The sequence below is a fragment of the Octopus bimaculoides genome, chromosome 6, assembly GCF_046866305.1.
Source record: "Octopus bimaculoides isolate indiv1 chromosome 6, ASM4686630v1, whole genome shotgun sequence".
In the NCBI taxonomy this organism is placed as follows: domain Eukaryota; kingdom Metazoa; phylum Mollusca; class Cephalopoda; order Octopoda; family Octopodidae; genus Octopus; species Octopus bimaculoides.
The window spans coordinates 47,581,701-47,601,043 of NC_142933.1; the positions used below are offsets into that span (position 1 = coordinate 47,581,701).

Sequence of the window (19,343 nt, forward strand, 5' to 3'; positions counted from 1 at the left end):
CGATATAAGTGTGCTTAAATTTGAAAACAGTCTCTGTTTTTGTTATATATTCAAGTCGAACAACAGCAAATATTCCACTTTCGAACCATATGACTTCTGTTTACCATTGCATGCTGTCTATGTTCGCTGGAGCCCAAGCACACGACCACGCTATGAGTGTGAAAATCATCTCTTCTTTAAATTCTACGCATGTGCATTTCATACACCGTTGCTTTTATTCTTTCTTTTATGTTACAACTAACTGGCACTCGAAAATTCAACATGGGTTTTGGCTGATATATTGCAAGCGACGATATGATGATGATTCACTGCTGAATTAGCATCACATTATTAATGGCTGAAGAAATATAAATATTCAAACGTTAGCACTCTTCTAGTAGCGGAAAAGTTACCGATAAATCAAGATGGGATTTTATATTTAATAACAGCAATTATAGTTTTAAGTTTGACATTACGGTACAGAGATTCGGATTTCATTAAGTAAAAAAACAGAAACGTTTTATAAAATATGATTTTAAAATCTGTTAATCTGTTATTTTATCTGCTACTTATTTGAATTTATAAAATTTAACTACTACTTACAACGCTAATGCGGTCTTCAGTGAATAGTATAGGAAAATAATACACTATTATATTTAATAATTGTTGCATACAGATGTCGCAGCAATTTCAGTGAATTAAGCGTGTCGCAGAAGGTATTACATCGAGTAAATAACTGACGATTGTTAAAAATAAATATTAACACTTCAAAAAGATGTAACTAAGAATTTCAACTATCTGCACTACGTTTGAAAAACAACAAGCAGAATGTGAATGTAAAAATATTTTATTTCTAAATGAGGCAAATGAAATAAATGAAAAATAATCACTGGCTCAACAAATTGGAGATGCAGTGATGTACTGTATGATGTCTTTTAAAATTTGTCTTTTATTCGGTAGCGACTCGCAAAGCAAAGAGGTGATACTTTCAAAAAGTGATAAATGCACAGATTGTAGACTGCTGTTACTGTATGTAGACTATACAGAAATCCAATTGGCAGTGTTGTTCCTGTTCTTTCATTACAGATAATCCTTTTACCTATTCACTATTTACCCTTTCTCTTACTCTTTCTCTTTCTCCTGCACCATCACGTGCTTTCTGTCTCCTCTCTTTATTCTCTCTCTCTCTCTCTCTCTCTCTCTCTCTCTCTATCTATCTATCTCTCTCTGTCTCTCTCTCTCTGCATCTGTCTTTGTGTTTCGCCAGTGTATATATGTAAATTGTACTATAACAAGAAATGTTTTGTTGAGATAGTTGATAGCTTTTATATTTTATCATTGAACATCTGCGCATAAGTGTCCGAGCATCATCAGATCAGCCAACCGAGAGAAACATGGATGACTTGCATCACTAGTTGATATTTTATGAGGTTGATAAATACTATTAGTACAATAAGAGACATAAACAGAATATGACGGTATTTCTATCCCAGGGCTATAGTTAACAAAGGAAGGAATAAGAATTAAAAAGTACAAGTTTTAATAAATAATTTAAATGATGGACTGAATGCCGTACGAAAAATTTCCCAATTAATTGCAATTATCTTCTAATTGGAGTGGAGAAAGAAAACAAAAGCCAAACGCTGATTCGCGAAATTTTTCAATGAAAAGGAAACATTGTTTTAAGCGATTAAGACTAGATCTTGTAAAATACTATTTTCATACCTGCGGGGAAATCTAAACTTTTCAGCAAAATAGCAGCTCTAGGACATATGATGGTCCAAATGGAGTACTAAGTATTGTATAAACAATTCAAAACTTGCTTTGAACTCTCGGGAAGTTCTTTTTTTTTACATAGAAGAAATACCAAGTGTTTCGCCAGTCGTCGTAATTTGCATAATTTTGAAAACATTGACGTGAAACAACAGAAATAAACCGATGGCATGAATCTACATAAAAAAAAAAATATTAAAGCGTGATAAACGGAAAGATGTATGTAATAATTTCTCAATTACTTCCTAATTTGAGTGATATTTGATGGCTACTCCCAAAGAAAATATGTGCTGATTTCAAGAAATTAAGTATTAATTACATAAATTTAATTTACACGCTAATTTGTTTATAAGAGAGAAGAGAACTAACAACATCATTCCATCTTATTTTATCTTATCAGCATACTATAATTTGCAATTACCTGCTTTGATAGATTGACAATTTTTTTTATAAATACAAAAATGTTACGAACGGGTTTGGCCATTAATAACTTGTATGATTAAAAGATAAAAGAGAAATAACTCAAGTGATTCAAGGATATGAACTTACATAAAGAAGCTAGTGTAACAAGTACGAATGACTTGCACAAAAAAACCTCACTTATCAATCACATTTTACCTTTTAGTGGAGTTAAACAAAAATCATCGCGATGATTGTAAGCGACCCTTGAAGAAATGGAGATGAGGCTCTTCATTTCCAAAGTCCAAATTCAAAGGTAATTGTGTACGTATACTTTTATGACCTATTGACCACTATCTCATGCGTTACTTATGTTCGTACTGACCAGCTTTCGAACACCTGTGTATACAAACTAGCAGAGAACTAGTGATTGATCACTCGCAAAAAATGACACACAATACGAATAAGAAATCGTGTCATTCACCCTAGGCTAAACGAAAAATGCATAATTAGAATTTATGTATAGCAAATTGGAGGAAATAGAGCATACAGAACACAGAAATAATGACAATTTAAATATTCGATTTCTCACGTATCGTAAATCAAACAGAAATGGCACAAATTGCCAAGAGAAGAATAAGTATACAGCTGCATTCCATCCAAAAATGAAGCTACGTCAATATTCTCGCATAGAATTTCAAAGGAAAATAACACATGGCTAAATGTAACATTGGATCGCAAATATAACAAGCTAATTTAAGAAAATCCTTTCTGAAAATAAGAAAAATATTTTAAAAATCAGAAAAAGAACGCTTAAAAGAAACACGAAATAATGAACACAGAGTAGAATTGAGAACGTAAACCATGGAGATAGGCTTAAAATGTACAAAATAAATGAATAAGAAAAGCTAAGAAAAAATAATAGAACTCTCAAAGAACTCTGAATCAGGAAAATAAAACTAAAACAGTATGAAAATATAAATAAAACGGAATATGAACTGTACTGAAATATAGAAAATTGTAAAGATATTACAATAGTCTAAAAGTGGAAAGAATTGAACAATTAAAATCAATAAATCTTCCCATGGAACAAACAAGGAAAAAACAACAATCAAGAATGCAATCTGTCCAACGCAAACTTAATGAAAACAAACACGAATATCAATATCATGAGATAAATGGAATAATATAGCACTTACAAACAAAAGTGCGTAATCACTTACAACTACTTGTATGGGAATATCAAAAGGCAAGTAAAACCATTCGAAAACAAAGAAATATAAAAGAGAGTATCTGTCATAAAGGAAAGACTAATGACGAAAAGATACAGTTGGGCAAAGGAAGACACGACAAATGCTACAGAAATATAACACAACCATAAAAAAACTGAATTTAAAGAATACCCGATTCTTGTTAATTTACAAAATATCTTCAGCAAACCATTAATGAACAAAACAATCTGATCCATTCCAAGCCTACACCATTTTATGAAGAACTAGGTAAAAATATATATATATATATATAGCAACAACAATAAGGCAAGCAGAAATCCAGGAAAGAACATGGTTAGTGAAGAAATAAGCCCAAGTAATGTTGCTTAAAATAACAATTACAATTCTAAACGCCGAGAAGTTGATATCAACCGAAGTATTCAAACTGTTACTATAAACAAACATGCAGAAGCCACCATGAAATAATATGGTTCCATATATCTGGTAAACACATTTAGCAAGGACACATACGCACACTTAAAATGCTGAAGGAGCAAGAGATAATGCTTGATTGTCACACTGAAGAGAAATCATCTTAATGATTTAGGCTAAAAAAACAACAAAAAAGACCTTAAAACTTATTCCCTGCAGTTTGGGTAATCTTGCAGTAGTACAGTAATACTACAGAAGATGAACACACTTCTTGAAAACCACAAGTTGTTTAGAAAATGAAGTGGAATGCTGCAGTATAATGAATTGCTGATCAACGAATGGTTAGTCTAACATGCATGTATATCCGGCGAATATTAGCCCCGAGTAAGATAGCGTCAATAACCAGCAGACAAATTAATCACGGCGTGAGTTTAAACAATTTTGTAAACAAAAAAATGTTACAGATCTAATCCCACATTTATTCGAAAAAAACTTGGTATTCACCCACTTTTTGCATGGTGCAAGTTCTGTAAGCTAAAATGCTAAATTAAACAGGAATCGAGTACAAGTGTTGTGGGAGATTAGATAACCATCTGTTGTATATGTAAAACCTCACGCTACAGATGATAAACATCTAAGCTGTCACAAACACTACATGAGATTTCGATTAAAAAGACGTATCAAGTCAACTCAGAGGAGAGAAAAGTTAATTAAGGAGACCAATATCACACTGCATAAAGAAAGAATATAAGACCAAACGCAGATTTCCAAATTCCTTGTAAACAATGAAATAGAGATCGAGTACAATACACAGATATGAAAGAAAAAAAACAGGAAGAAATATTACAGACGCATCAAATCAATACTTAAAGCGGAAATACAAAACAAGATAATGGACATCAATACTCAGCTGTCCCAGTAAGAATTTATAATAATAACATTCTCAAATAACCGTTAGATGAATTGGCAATGCTAGACATTATCAAGAATAATAAATTGAATATATCTAAAATCTAACTTCATAGTCGTCCTTGCTGGTTCCAAAAGCAATATCTCTAAATTTGGCAAATTTCTATTATTATGTGCTCCTTCTTATCATCTAGTCTATTCTGTGAACTATTTCTTCATCTAATCTCTCCTACCATCTCTTTTTACAATAGTGGGTGGCTCACTTAGTTTGATATCAAGAGTCAGTACTAATTCTCTATCTGAATTAACAACATAGATATCTTTTGCACTGCTGTTTGACTACTGGCGTTGGCTTTCCAAAGTGATATCTGCTAGCTGTGTGTGCCGCTTTTCATTCATTAGTTTTCATATAACCTTTTCCTTTCTATGGATCTTCATGCGTTGACAAGAAGAGAATTTCCTTCCATAATGTCATGATAATTCCATTTCATTTTTATTCATAGTGCGTAAAACATTAATCAATTTAAACAGACTATCGCAAAATAAAACTAATGGTAGTAGATACTCCCCACAATTCCTGGAAATAAATCAATAGGCAAAAGAAACCATATAAAATTTTGTATTGTGAACCTATTGCGATCACTAAAGAAGCTACTAACACTATAGTCTAAGATGATGTCTTGTCAAAAAAAAAAAAATTATTAGACCGAAAGGCCCGTCTCTTACTATAAGCCTCCAAAATGCACATACAATCAGAAGAGGTTGCTGGACCGAAGAAAACAAACTGCACTGAAATGTTACGTGCATATTACACAACAACACTACCCAAAATACACAAGTATCATAAAAGAGACATCTAAGTTATTGAAAACAACTACAAAGAAATGAGGAAAATATAACACATTATATTATCCACATTTGGAAAGTTTTTAAAACACAAATAAACAAATATAGAGACAAATTGTACAATAAAATTAGAAAAACAAAGTGCCGTAATCTAATGAAGGCAAAATAGAATCTATCATAAACAAAGCACGTAACACTCCAGAAACGAAAGAAAAGCACACATCGGAAACAGCGATACCATAAGCGAGAACTCAAAACCAAAATAAAATTGATTTTTAACAGACCATGCAAGGAACAACTAAGGTTGTGCAGTAAATTAAAGTCTAAACAAGATTACGAATATCAAAGAAGCCCCTATACACATACACAATCGACCCCACAGCCAAAACAAATGCAAGCCCTCCATCCCATACCTATCAGCAAATGAAAGAACAAGAAGCATCCAAACGGATAAACAAAACAGTATTAAGAATGATATAACTGAAATGATAAAGACAACAGAAAAAAGCAAAGAATCAATGAATAAGGAGCAACACAAGCGCGTTCATTAGCTACAAATGAATAAACGACTTTATGAAAGAATAGATATGATTGGACCTTTCAAGATATTCTGTGCTAGATAAAAGAAAAAGGTATCGAATTTTGACAGACTGCAGGATCTCATTTATTCTACAACAGTGGTAGTGATGAAGTTTACCTCGGATTTGCTCCAATCCCACTCTACCATAAGTAAAAAGTAATAATGACTATCTTTACTTAGCGAGCCATTTAACATAATAAAAAAACACAAATAACAATAAATACATAAACATGAAGCTATTCTGGAAGCAAATGCAAAGCTCAAACAAAGCATAGCAGCAAAAACAAACTGAATTAAACGCTTCTCCTAGGAGAACAAACTGTTTTAAACAAATGCCAGAACATTAAAGAGAAGACATCAACAAATAACTATAACATCAGAAGACAACCCAACGCAGGACGCTACTGCCAACGCCAAGTTCAGGTGTATGGGAAGGAATATGAAGCAACGACACTCAACACAATAAAAATGTACAGTGCTTCAGAAATGAAGAAAAAACACAATAGCGCCTCAATGTTGTTCTCCCATAAGTAATATCACTACAACTGCAATGTATCTAGGATAGAAAAAGTCTCCCGTTTCTGGATGAAGTACATGGCCAGTACCCATGATTATATAGCAACAGCATTCAATAAAGTGGTTAGCAGATACGAATTAAAGCCTGAATGGATACCGAAAGTGGAAATATACTAATTCCACAAAAGAATACCAGGCAGTCACTATATTATAGACCTTTACTTATTAACGAGTTATGTCGTTAGATTGATACAGTAAAAGAGGCTGTTTAGGCATCTAGAAAACGGTAATATTTCTATAAGAATAAGAAACACTACCAGAAAAGGTTGTATAGCTGAAGACAACCGCTACCAGTGAATCGAGCGTGATAGTCGACATTAAATGGTGAAAATAACCCCCTGTATTGCTTCGATTGACTCCGAGAAGGTATTTTCTAGTATTTCACACTGGTGGACACTTAAAAATATTCTACACAATCTAAGAAACTCAAACACTAATAAAATAAAAAAGTTTGTCATAGTACAATGGAAAACTATTATATCATTAGAAGTGAAAAGGAAAACTTAGAGAGCAGCCCTATACCTGTGAGAGAAGTAATAATACACAGACTGCTTACAATGTCAGCGCTTAGCATTCACATTCATTAACAATTCTATTGAAAGAAACCTATTATGACCTGATCTCAGTACTAGAAATAAACAAGTAATCATAAACGCACTAGCTGTTTCATTTATATATTACAGCTCCAGCATAAAAGCATTGGAAATTAAGTAGAACATATACAGTATAGCAAGAAAACATTTGACAACATTCTAAATCACCATCACAAAGCTGATATATATATAGGGTGACCGGGGTAAATTTGATAGTTTGCATTAAAGAAGAAAACAAAATATCCCGTTCAAAGATAAAAGTATTTTCTTAAAAAGGAGATATCACCTAGTATCTTAGACCAAAAAATTACATTAAAGTGTTACACATCAACACTATAACCTAATAACATGTGCACTATGAAAGATACATAATAATACTAGAGAAAACAAAGAATTTGAGAAAATATAAAGTTGCAAATAACACATGTGCAAATATACGGGAATTTACTATAAACAATAAGGTCTCAAAAGCTGGGATAGAACAAGTGACAGAAAGAATACTTACTGAAAAGGGAAAAAAATTAATAAGATGGGCAACCGTCAATCAATCAAAGCATCTCAACAGAATCTACAAAACGCATACTGCTCCACAAAAGAAAGAACACAATACAAGGACGATTACACATTCAATAAACGCGACCTCATCTGAATGAACATATTGAAGAAACTACCAGACAAGCTAAATAAGTTACAATAAACAGAAGAACAAACAACCAAAATACAAAATGTTGATGAAGGCTTTCTCAAGAGCCGGCGAAAGAGTGAACAAAATTTAGTACCCACGGTATCACACTTAACAAACAAAACAAGAGATACCACAACACGTGGTAATCTATATTCACCAACTATACAGTATCTTCAATTTTATATATTATCAGCATAAACGCTTGTCCAATTTACACATAAACAAGCAACTCATTGAAAAGAATATAAGAAAATAGAGTAGAGGTGTGTAAGAAATTCGGTCTACGGAACAACAACTACCCGGATATCAACAATGGCAGTATTAATAGATAATGGGTTTGCCACTAATACAGAGCTTGACAATTTTTTTCAGACGGCTTAAAAATTGTACTTCTAGAAAGTTTATTTTGTAGAGCTACTTAGAGTAGCTACGCACATATTTGTGAGCTTTAAATTAACTTAAAGTAAGATGCTTGTTTCAGTCTTTTGTGTGCTGCGAGCATTTCTTTTTACATATTTTGATATAAATTACGCGACATTATTTTTCGGACATAATAGAATGCTTACTTTAATGTCACCCTGAGCAATCCCTTCAAATTTTTATGCAAATTTTCTAGTACAAAGGCAGTATGCAGTACTTCAATAAGTATTATTCTTCAAGAAATCTTTCTTTAATTGACAAAAAATTTTTCGGATGAAATTGCATTGAAAAGAAATGAGTTCTTTAGTTTGATAGAAGAGAGAAGATGGCCTAAGCCTGAAGAAAATAGCTGTTGGTTTGAAGATTTCGAAGTCTACAGTGGTGTATATGTTAAAGAATGACTATAACCGGAATAGGAAGAAAAGAGGAAGAAAAAAGTTGCTTGGAAAAGAACTCAAAGGCGAATGAAGATGACTGTGACCCATGTCTTGGTTGCTGGAAAAAAGGTAAACGGCATTGAAGGTGAAGGAGAAATGTGAAATAGATGTAAATATTCCAACATTTCAAATAACACTGAAAGAAATTGGATACATGTACGGAAAAGTCAAGAGGAAGATTTATTTAAGCAAAAAACCTAAGAAGGCAAGGGTAAACTGCGCAAAATTATTTTTAACTACTTCTGTTGATGTTATCAAAGTAGTTTTTACTGCCGAGAAGCGATTCATGTTCTATGGACCCAATGACCGATGCTTTTGTAATCTCGCATGAACTGAGACACAAAAGAACCGTGTTAGCATTGTCATACAATACCACAGAAGTCAAAATAGGTATCAAAGTTTCGAAACAATTAGAAAGTAGGAACTAGCGTACTTTTTAATCAATTCAAGTTAGGGAGCATGCATCTCCGCAACTGAAGAACCGGCAGTGGAAACGCCGTCATCTCGCACTAGACTGAAGTTATGAATACGCTTTTCGTTGATTGGTTCGATCCAGATTACGAAGTAGACAGGAACTGCGACGAGCATTCGAGCTGATTTGTCATAGTCCATTAGAAATACACAGGTTGGAATCTCTTGCCGAATAACTGAGCAGCGGCGGTGAACCTCTACATCACTTCTGTGATTTATTATCATCTACAAGTCATGTTTGACGCAACAGTCGTGAGTCAATCACAGATCAAAGTTGTACATCTGATACCTCTATTATACTAGGCGCTCACGGTCTACTGTCAATCGAGCAAGCATTCGATAGAAGTTTATAAACGGGAATAACCGACTATGTAAAAATGGGGTGAGGACTCTAGATTGTTTGATTATTCGTTTCCACAGTGCTTTCAACTCACGGATCGTGGGTAATTTCGTAACACCGAGTTTGATAGTGCTAAGAGCAAGGTTGGTGAGCGTTGCCATTTTAATTTCAGATCTACAGGCTGAGAAGTGCCATCAATAGGAATTGTCCGTGATGCGTGGAGAGCCAAGAAAGAACTGGTCTTTGTTTAAGTGAGTTTTATTAAATATTATTTACCTGTTGAAGGCTTAATGTATACGTTTTGAAATAGAAACGTTTGGAGTGTTGTATTAAATTTACTTATGTCGACAATATAACGTATGTCATGGAAAAAAGGTAAAGTAAACTAAAAATCTTTTCAAATTAAATAAATATGAAATATTTAGTTGATCTTATCAACTTTTTAATATTTTAAGATATTTTCATGAATATCTTTTATTTGTGGTTGTGTAGTAAGAAGCTTGGTTCAATCCACATGGTTCTGGGTTTGGTCATCCTGCATTGCATGACACCATGGGCAAGTGTCTTCTTGGTCAATATGCCAAGGAAGCTTTATGACTCATGAGTGGATTTGGGAGATGTAATGTGTGTGTGTGTGTGTGTGTATGTGTGTGTGTGTGTGCGTGTGTATAATCGTGTGTTTGTACACCATCTTTACTTGACAGTCAGTGTTGGTTTGTTTACGTATCCGTAAACTAGCGGTTCGGCAAAAAGAGACCGATAGAATAAGTACTAGACTTTAAAATAAATACTGGAGTCGATTTGTTCGTCTAAAACCTTCAAAGCAGTGCCCCAGCATGGCCACGATTGAATGACTGGAACAAATTAAAGAAAAATTATTGTATCGTACTAGTTTGGATTCATAAATATACTTCATTCTGTTTCGATAATACAAATAACAGAGCAAATATTAATGAAATTTTTAGGGTCCGTTAAACATCGTTTTTCATGATTCAAAGGAAATGTTTATTTGATAGCTGTGTGGATCTATATTATGAAACTCATAATCAATCTCGGAGTAGAATCAATATATTATAGAATGCAGTATACACACATTAAGAAATGTTCAATGAAAGATCAAAACTATCTGTCAGATACATTCTTCATTCATCGACTTCTCATTATAAACAGCCAATAATACAACTATGTTTTTTTATATATATTTAATTTTATTTGAATGAGGTCGGATTTATTAGCGAAATTTAAGAAAAATGTTGTTGATATAAAATTTCTTATGAATTTCATTACTTCTTAACACTAACGTACAATTTAAATGAATTCAATATTATTTGTAGTATTAAGAATATATATGTTAATCAAAATTAACATTATTTGAACAGAAGAAAAATATTGCCAAAGTAGAGTTTTCAAAGTGAGACATGAGAGATATTATTGTTCACCGACTGAATTATGGATTCTATTTTCTATGAAAGGTTACTATTTTAAATGAATAATTGAAATTTATACAAGAAAACCCGCAAATATTAAAACACATTCTCAAACTAACAAATGCGAATATACAAGAACTGAATATGGTATGACATTTCTTTATTTCCATTCCATTTATCCCATAATGAAACATTAGCTAAAAGTATGCACACAAAATACACAGACACACACACATGTATATATAGCTATGTACACACACACACACACACACACACAAACACACACACACACACACACACACACACACACACACACACACACACACATAGTAAGAAGAGGGATATGTCAAGGCTGATTCTTTCAGATGGTGCGTTTTATGGTATACTAGCAGTATAGCCCGGTGTTGCCCGGGATTAATCTAGGATTATGAAGTGTTGCATTGGGGATTTGGATTGGAACAGCTTAGGAAAACTTACCACAGCCTTAACCAAAAAATAAGGGGCCTGTCCCTCTAGGTTAACTTTATGAGCAACTTAGCTAATCACTGATATCAGCTGAGTGAGCATTATTGTTGGAGAAGTCAGCATTGTCCAATAAAAAAGTGGAAGAGTCCATAATTCATGTTGCCATGATTTGCGAATATGTCCGGCCAATGCTTCTGGATCACTGTTTATAACCACATCGGCTGCAATGACAACTTGTCTATAAAACTTCGCTATAGACAACATTGCGTGTTCTGCCCTGAGGAGCATACACAAAAAGAGCGTTTCTACTACCCACACGGGAGCAGGCCACATAAAGTTGCCCATGTGAAAAGCATGGCTCCTCCAAATGGATGCCTGCCACCGATAGTGTTTGGCCTTGGGATTTGTTGATGGACATGGCAAAGCATGGTCTCACCGGGAACTGCGATCTGTGGAAGTGAAATGGTATGTCTGACCCCGAGGGATAAAGGTGCATCCTTGAAATGAAAACATGTTCACCTCTCCCGCACTCTGTAACAATGGTGGCCTCAATCAAGTGGGGCATCAGGGACGTAACTACTAAGCGGGTCCCGTTGCACTGTTTAGGCGGAAGCAAGTTTCTGATTAGCATAATTGGGCATCCAACCCTTAGCCTAAGAATGTGAGGTGGAAGCCCTGCTGGCTCCAATGAGTTGAGAAACTCGATAGGGTAATTGACAATGTCTTGGGGGTCAGAGGTCCGGTCAACCGATTTGTAGATGCGCTCCTCACCCAGAATTCGGCTTATGAGCTGGTCATTGATAGCACTGACAGCTACGTTTTTGGGGGCCAGGATAGTTCTTTCACTGAGCCAATTGATGTCTGCATAGTTACTTTCCAGATTGGGGAACACTGTTTCCAAAAGGTCAGAAGGGTTGTCCACTGTGTTGCACAGTTCAGAGATGGACATGTCACCCTTATCATTATTAGGAACCTTCCCTTCTCCAAGGGCTAAAATGTCTTCAGCAAATGCTGCAGACGTGATATCACCAAGCAAGTGCGCACGCATGTTTGTGCTTAGGCTTAACATCTTAACCTGGGGCCACAACATGGATGACTTAAGGCATGCACGCACTTTATCAGCCCTGGTTCCTTTAGGGATGACAGGAAGGGTTTGTCGGAAATCTCCTGAAAGTAATAGAGTTACACCACCCATAGAAGCTGTAGAATCCCTGATATCTTTCAGTGACCGATCGAGTGCCTCAGGGGCACCCTTATTGGCCATTGTGCATTCGTCCCATACAATAAGACGGCACTGTCTAAGAACTTCAGCTTCCTCTGAATTTTTGCTAATATTGCAAGTAGGAACCTCGGCCCTCACCAAATCCAAAGGCAGCTTGAATGCCGAGTGCGCCGTCCTACCACCTGGCAATAACGTAGCAGCGATTCCCGAGGATGCAACAGCTAGCGCAATTTGTTTCTCGCGACGAATCTTAGCAAGTATTAATCTTGTTACAAAGGGTTTGCCGGTACCTCCAGGAGCATCGGGGAAAAAAATGCCGCCCACTTGTTTTTCAACAGCACTGACGACAGTTTCGTACGCCAGCCTCTGATCAGCGAGCAATTTCAGTTCATTTACTCTCAGGTACTCCGCAAGCCCATCAGCGTCATACGACAACTCCAGAAGTAACTTTGGTGCGAGTGTGTTAATGTCCTGTCGCAATGAGGAAGGCAAACCGAATGTGTTCAATGCCGCCCCACCCATTTTGAGCAGGGCATCCTCAATTTCAATCAGCGCATTATTGTAGATCAGGTCATTGTATCCAATGTCAGCATTAGGGCACTGTTGCTTTGCCATCCAAAGGAAGTCCTCGGACATAGGGTCCCTGTACTTCACCCACAAAGAAACTGGATCGGACAACCCACATTTTTGGAGCAAAATAGCGAAGACTTGCCGTAGGCTTTTGGGTGAGTTTAGCAAAGCCCCTTCAGCCAAAGTAGAATCCCATTGTGAGTCATCCTCCAAAAGCCCACGCTGAAAGCAGGCTGCCCGAAATGTGTCATAACACACATTGTCAACAGTTCTGATATCGCGGAAGCTTTCTGGACCGACAACTTCATGAAGAAGGAGTCGCAAGTAAAAACACTCCTGCTGGCTTGGGTGCACCGTGTATACCCTCCCGAGGCAATCCGAAAACTTAATGCCTGGATGCCCATCTACATCAACCCCCGACTGTCTCCGTGTCCAAACGTTTTTATCCCACACAAAGTAGGATGGCAGTTGCGGATAAATAAGACGCTTTGCAAATGTGTCAATCTGACACAACTTAAAGAAACCAGTAAGAGTTGTCTCCTTCGGCAGGGCAGCCAATTGGGCAGCATTGTGCTCAGAAAAGTATACACGCTGACCATTCTCGAAATGAACAATCAGATGCATGATTGCTGGATGCCTCTGGTGGAGTGGGAAACTGAAAATACGCCAAAAAGCCTCATTGCTTCTGATGTACCGCCCCGACAGGTACTCAGAAACTTCATCTCTTCCACTGGCACTTTGAAAGCCAAAAACGGCGGCATCGGAGCCTTTGTTAATGTACTTACAAATGTACTTTATTGCTTTAACGGAACTGCAAAATTCAACATTTATATGGGCATTAAAAATCTTCAAGAGAAGCGGGCAGTAAGGGACAACCCACCGATTGTCGACTTTACTTCCCTTTACTGTTGTGGTGAAGCCACTGTTCTCAGGCCGTCTCCGTCTGTACAGGGGGTACCCGTCTCCATTAGCCCGTGTCTCATCAACAAATTGCTTAGGGAATCCCTTACTACATGACCAGTTCTGTAAGCATGCATGATAGCCATCAACACCCATCCCACACGGACCATGAATCATGTTCATGCTGACAATGTCATATAACTCATGGTCGATGACAGGGTTAGGAATCTCAGCTGAGATGATTGCATCAACATCATTAGAGTTGATTTTCGTCGCTAGCCAAATCAGAATGTGAGCATGTGGATTTCCTCTCTTCTGCCATTCCACGGTGTACATGTCGCACTTGACTGGCCCAAAAATCTTCCCCTTTTTGATTAATGACATCAACTGGAACACTCGAGCAAGTAGGTCATGCCTATGAGCAGGTTGTTGCCCAGGGTAAAGTTCACAGGTTATTTCCACCCACTTTGGGTTGCACGTGAACGTAATAAACAGGTCCGGATGACCATAATTTCGGACGTATGTCATTGCGTCCTGGGTTCGTTCGTGCATGTACCTGGGTCCCCCCGTGTAGCTGGAGGGTAATATCCAGGTCTTTCCCAGGCTTCGGGGATCAGCATCATTCTGGATCCCATCTCGTATATGGATGTAGCTGTCACTGCGTAGCTCTTTCTGGTGTGTTTTTATAAAACACAGACGCTCGGATTCAACCTTGGCAGCCATGTCCACTGCAAACTTATGAAGTAGGTCTCGCGACCGATGAAAGTGATTGAAGCTGTTCACTCGCAACATAAATCTGTAGGCATAATATGCCCTTGACGACACTGTTTTGGCCAATGTCACAGAGGGGTCGTTGGGTTGACGATGTTGAATGCCGAAATGGTAACCATTCTCCCCGCAAGTAAACAAAAGGGGGTACTGTAGACTGTCGTAAGAGCGGTGAGTTTCACTAATCCTACGAAGGCCGCCGCCACGGCATGAGATAACTATATCTCTGGGGTTGTGTTGGTCCCCATGAAGAACGACTGCCACCTCATTGCATGCGGGAGCATTGAAGCAGCGAGCATGCCCCCCAGATGGCCTCTTGTCAGCGTTAATGATGACATTGTAGTTGGGACAGAGTGTGTTCTCCAATGCGCATTTGAAGCTGATGATGTAACTGTTGTGCTCGTGCAGCATTGTTTGTAGGCCAAGTAAGATGTCTCTGTCGAAAGTTTCAGCCTCTGTGTTGTCTCCATTCGCCTGGAAATTCGCTACTCGTGCTGCGGCCTGTTGATTGTAGTCAGAGATGAAATAAAGCTGCAAAAACGCCGGTGAACTATTGTTAGGGGGCTGGAGTGACCCAATGAGGTGGTAAACCTGCCCCTGGACCTTAAAAGTTGGCATCCACCTTTCCTCTCGGACAACTTTAGCCCCAAAGGAGGTCATCTGGAAAGCGCAATTGTATGTCCTGATAAGTTGAAGAAATCTGGATGACTTTGGCGCAGACCCTGCCAGCAGGTCCTTCAAAGGTTGTGGAGGGTCTTCAAGTGATGGCAGCTGCACTTTGCCATTTGAGCAGCACATCCCAGGTGGTTCGGCTGACCATTTCTTAGCATTGCAGTGCTTACAGGTGTAGCACATACCCTCAATCTCGATTTCAGAGCGGGAGGAGTAGCTTATCGTCGGTTCATAGTTGAAAACCTTCATGAGCCAATAGGAACTTTTGGGGCTTGTAATGCCGCGAGCAGTCTCTCGCCAATGACTATTCCTCTGTAGCCTACCATATCTCTGTAGACGAGTTTTAGCAGATCGCGTAGTAGTAATGGCAGCAGTGTTTTGCGAATTTCGGACTGCTCGTTGTTCCGCAGTCTCGGAGGCTCTTGAATTGGCAGTGGCAGCAGCATTCTTAGAATTGCGAGCTGCCCGTCGTTCGATAGTCTCGGAGGCTCTTGCTTTGGCAGTGGCAGCAGCATTCTTTGAATTGAGTATTGCTCGTTGTTCAGCTGTCTCAGTTGCTCTTGTATTGGCAGTGGCAGCAGCATTTTTTGAATTGCGAGCAGATCGAGCTGAGCTCATTTCTTGAAAACGCACCGAACGGTCATACGACCTCCTCCTTTGTAGTCGCATAGCTCTTTCGTCGTCACTTTCAGTGACTCTCCTGCTCAAAGCATGCAAAGAGGTCTGAGCCAATTGCAAATTACTTTCGTCAGAAGTCTCATTGACCCTTCTAGCCCTCTATGCCAACGTGTTTTGCGAATAGATTAAATAGATTAAGAATGCAGACTCTCTACGTAAGAAATATGCTACAAAACCCTGTTTTTGAAACAATGGAGAAATATGATTAAATAGAGCCACAAATGAAGCTGGTTTTCAAACACAGACAACGTTACGCGGTCGTTTTCAATGAAGAGTAACTTGTTTCGTCAAACAAACAGCTGAAAAATAAAGCAAAATGCAACAGAATAGAATGAAATTTAAATATATAATAAAATTTAAAAAATAAGAATGCAGACTCTCTACGTAAGAAATATGCTACCAAACCCTGTTTTTGAAACTATATCTCATGTTTAAGAAGTATAAAAAGCATTTTACATTTTCAGCCTCGGAAATCCAGCCACACACACATTGATCTTTTCACCATCTATTTTTCAATGTACGGGGAAAATACGGAGATTAAGAATATGGAAAACATTTTTTCACTCTTCGTAAGAAATATAACAGTCAAGTAAAGAATTTAAACAAAAAAACAAACAAAAACTAAGAAACCAAATGTGCTTGTTGCTAATTACATCGTCATTAGGTTTTATTTTCTAATTGAATGAACCAACATACAGAGATAAAAAATAAGGAAAACATTTTTAAATCTTAAATTTACCAAGTACAGCTAAATTTATAGATAACACTCGCACGATTTTCACAAAGAAAAAAATAAATAGAACACTGACAAATTGTTACATACCTCGTTGTTTCATTGTTGTTAAAGAAATGGATGGCGAAAAATCGCCGAAGACACTTGTTACGGAAAAGGCCGATATTAAGGGCTCGTACCGGCGTGAAATATAAACAAAACTCTTTCGCTCCCAAAGTAGCATGTGTGTGAATGAGAAGGGCGTGGGTGGAGAAAGATGAACGATATAAAATAAATAAATGATTTAAAGTAAATATATTTTAATTGTTGTGTGAGAAAGTATATATAATCTCATTATAAAATATATTGTCTTTCAAAAACATTGAACCTATATCTCATGTTTAAGAAGAAAAAAAAAATTGACATTTAAATTTTTGATGAACGCTCTCCCTCTCTATCTCTCTCCCTCCCTTACATACATTTATCTCTCTTTCTTTCTTTCTTTCTTTCTTTCTTTCTTTCTTTCTTTCTCTCTCTCTCTCTCCCTGTCTCACACACACAGCAACATTACACACACACAGCAACATTACACACACACACACATGCTGCTCTCTCACATTAACAAAAGAACTTCACATACACACCACACTTTTTGTCTCGCATACTCACTATAAAAAGATAGCGTCTATTTCTTTTTGGCAACATGTGTTTTGTGTGTAATGTTGCTGTGTGTGTGAGAGAAGGAGAGAGAAAGAAAGAAAGAAAGAGAGAGAAAGAAAGAAAGAAAGAAAGAAAGAAAGAAAGAGAGAGAGATAACTGGCATGTGTGTGTAAGGGAGGGAGAGAGAGAGAGAAGGTATTTTTTTCTTACCACAACTGTTAAGAAATAGCCGCCCTCTCCTACTTTTTTTTTGTCAGACGCTGGCAAAGAAAATGCCACTCTCCTTCACCCTCCCTCTCACAAACATACAATTTTTTTCTCTCTCTCTCTCTCTCTCGCCTTCACGCGCGTACGCACAGATTTGACTTCGCCATGTCAACAAACTTCAAAATTGGTAAAAGTTTATCGTTTTTACAGCTATACGCGGGTGCCTCTGAGAGAAAAATTTCGCTAAAATGCACATAAAGTCATGGCACATCACCTCCTAAAATTGGAGCGACATGTGTGCTAATTTGTGGACGTGCATAAACCACATTCACGTACACACACACACAAACATCGTCTGTTTTATAGATATAGAGATTTCCTTTAACTTCTATCCAATATTACATTTTTTTCTTGGCTACTTAGAGCACAATACTGATAATAAGAAGAATGAAGAAATTGAACACTTTTTCTTTATTTACTGTTGGTTTATTCATGATAATTTTTCGACACGTGTTTCGGTCGTATTAATTGCATATTGTCGCATATTTATGTGCAGCGATTTATGCATTATTAGTACGATCTCTTCCGCGTGTATAAATACGTACCACACTGTTCGAAGAGGAATTTTCCTCCTTTAATTATTTGAATTAGGCTTGGTAGTAGAAGTAGTAAACCATGACGTTCATGGATGAGCTGTCATCACAACTGATCGTTTTGATAAAGTTCGGCAGCATCAGCAGCAGTGTTTGCTGAAGTTGCCAAATTTTCTTGGTCATTTGGGGAGTAGTTATTTATAGAATACTTTTCTTTTGAATAATTCTACGTTCTCTAGAGTCACATGTCTTTTTGACGGATTTCAGAGTTAGTTATGTTATTTGAACTTTTGTGAAGGTTATTAATAGTTGTAGTGAATTATTAGTAATTATCTAAGTAATTATCCACGACTAGATTAGTTATTATCGATTACTGTTATTAATAATCTTCACAAAAATTCAAATAACGTAACCAAATCTGATATCCATAAAAGTCATTTGACTATAAAGAATGTAGAATCATTCAAAAGAAAAGTATTCTATAAATAACTGCTCCCCAAATGACCAAGGAAATTTGCCAACTTCAGCAAGCGCTGTTGCTGATACTACTGAACTTTACCCAAACAATCAGTTGTGAAAAACAGCTCATCGATGAACGTCATGGTTTACTACTACTACTACTACTACTACTACTACTACTACTACTACTACAAGCCTAATTCAAACTACTAAAGTGCAACAGTATGCAATTAAGGCTACTGAAACACGTGTTAGAAAATTTTCATGGATAAACCAACTGTAAATAAAGAAAAGATTTGAATGTTCAAATTCTTCACTATCCCTATCTATCTATCTATCTATCTATCTATCTATCTATC

At 36.9% G+C, this 19,343-nt stretch overlaps 1 protein-coding gene across 1 annotated transcript; it reads right to left on the bottom strand.

Moving 5' to 3' along the window:
- Nucleotides 1–5,559: 5,559 nt before the first annotated feature.
- On the bottom strand, nt 5,560–16,293 carry LOC149135049 (uncharacterized). The gene is made up of 2 exons (XM_089353465.1): nt 12,190–16,293; nt 5,560–5,577 (listed from the first exon to the last, which is right to left on the bottom strand). Exons 1-2 carry the CDS (start codon nt 16,291–16,293, stop codon nt 5,560–5,562), a joined length of 4,122 nt encoding a protein of 1,373 aa, XP_089209591.1.
- Between the last annotated feature and the right edge of the window lie 3,050 nt (nt 16,294–19,343).

Coding starts and splice junctions, on each gene's coding strand:
- LOC149135049 (XM_089353465.1), bottom strand. CDS start 16,293: ATGAGCTCAGCTCGATCTGCTCGCAATTCAAAAAATGCTGCTGCCACT.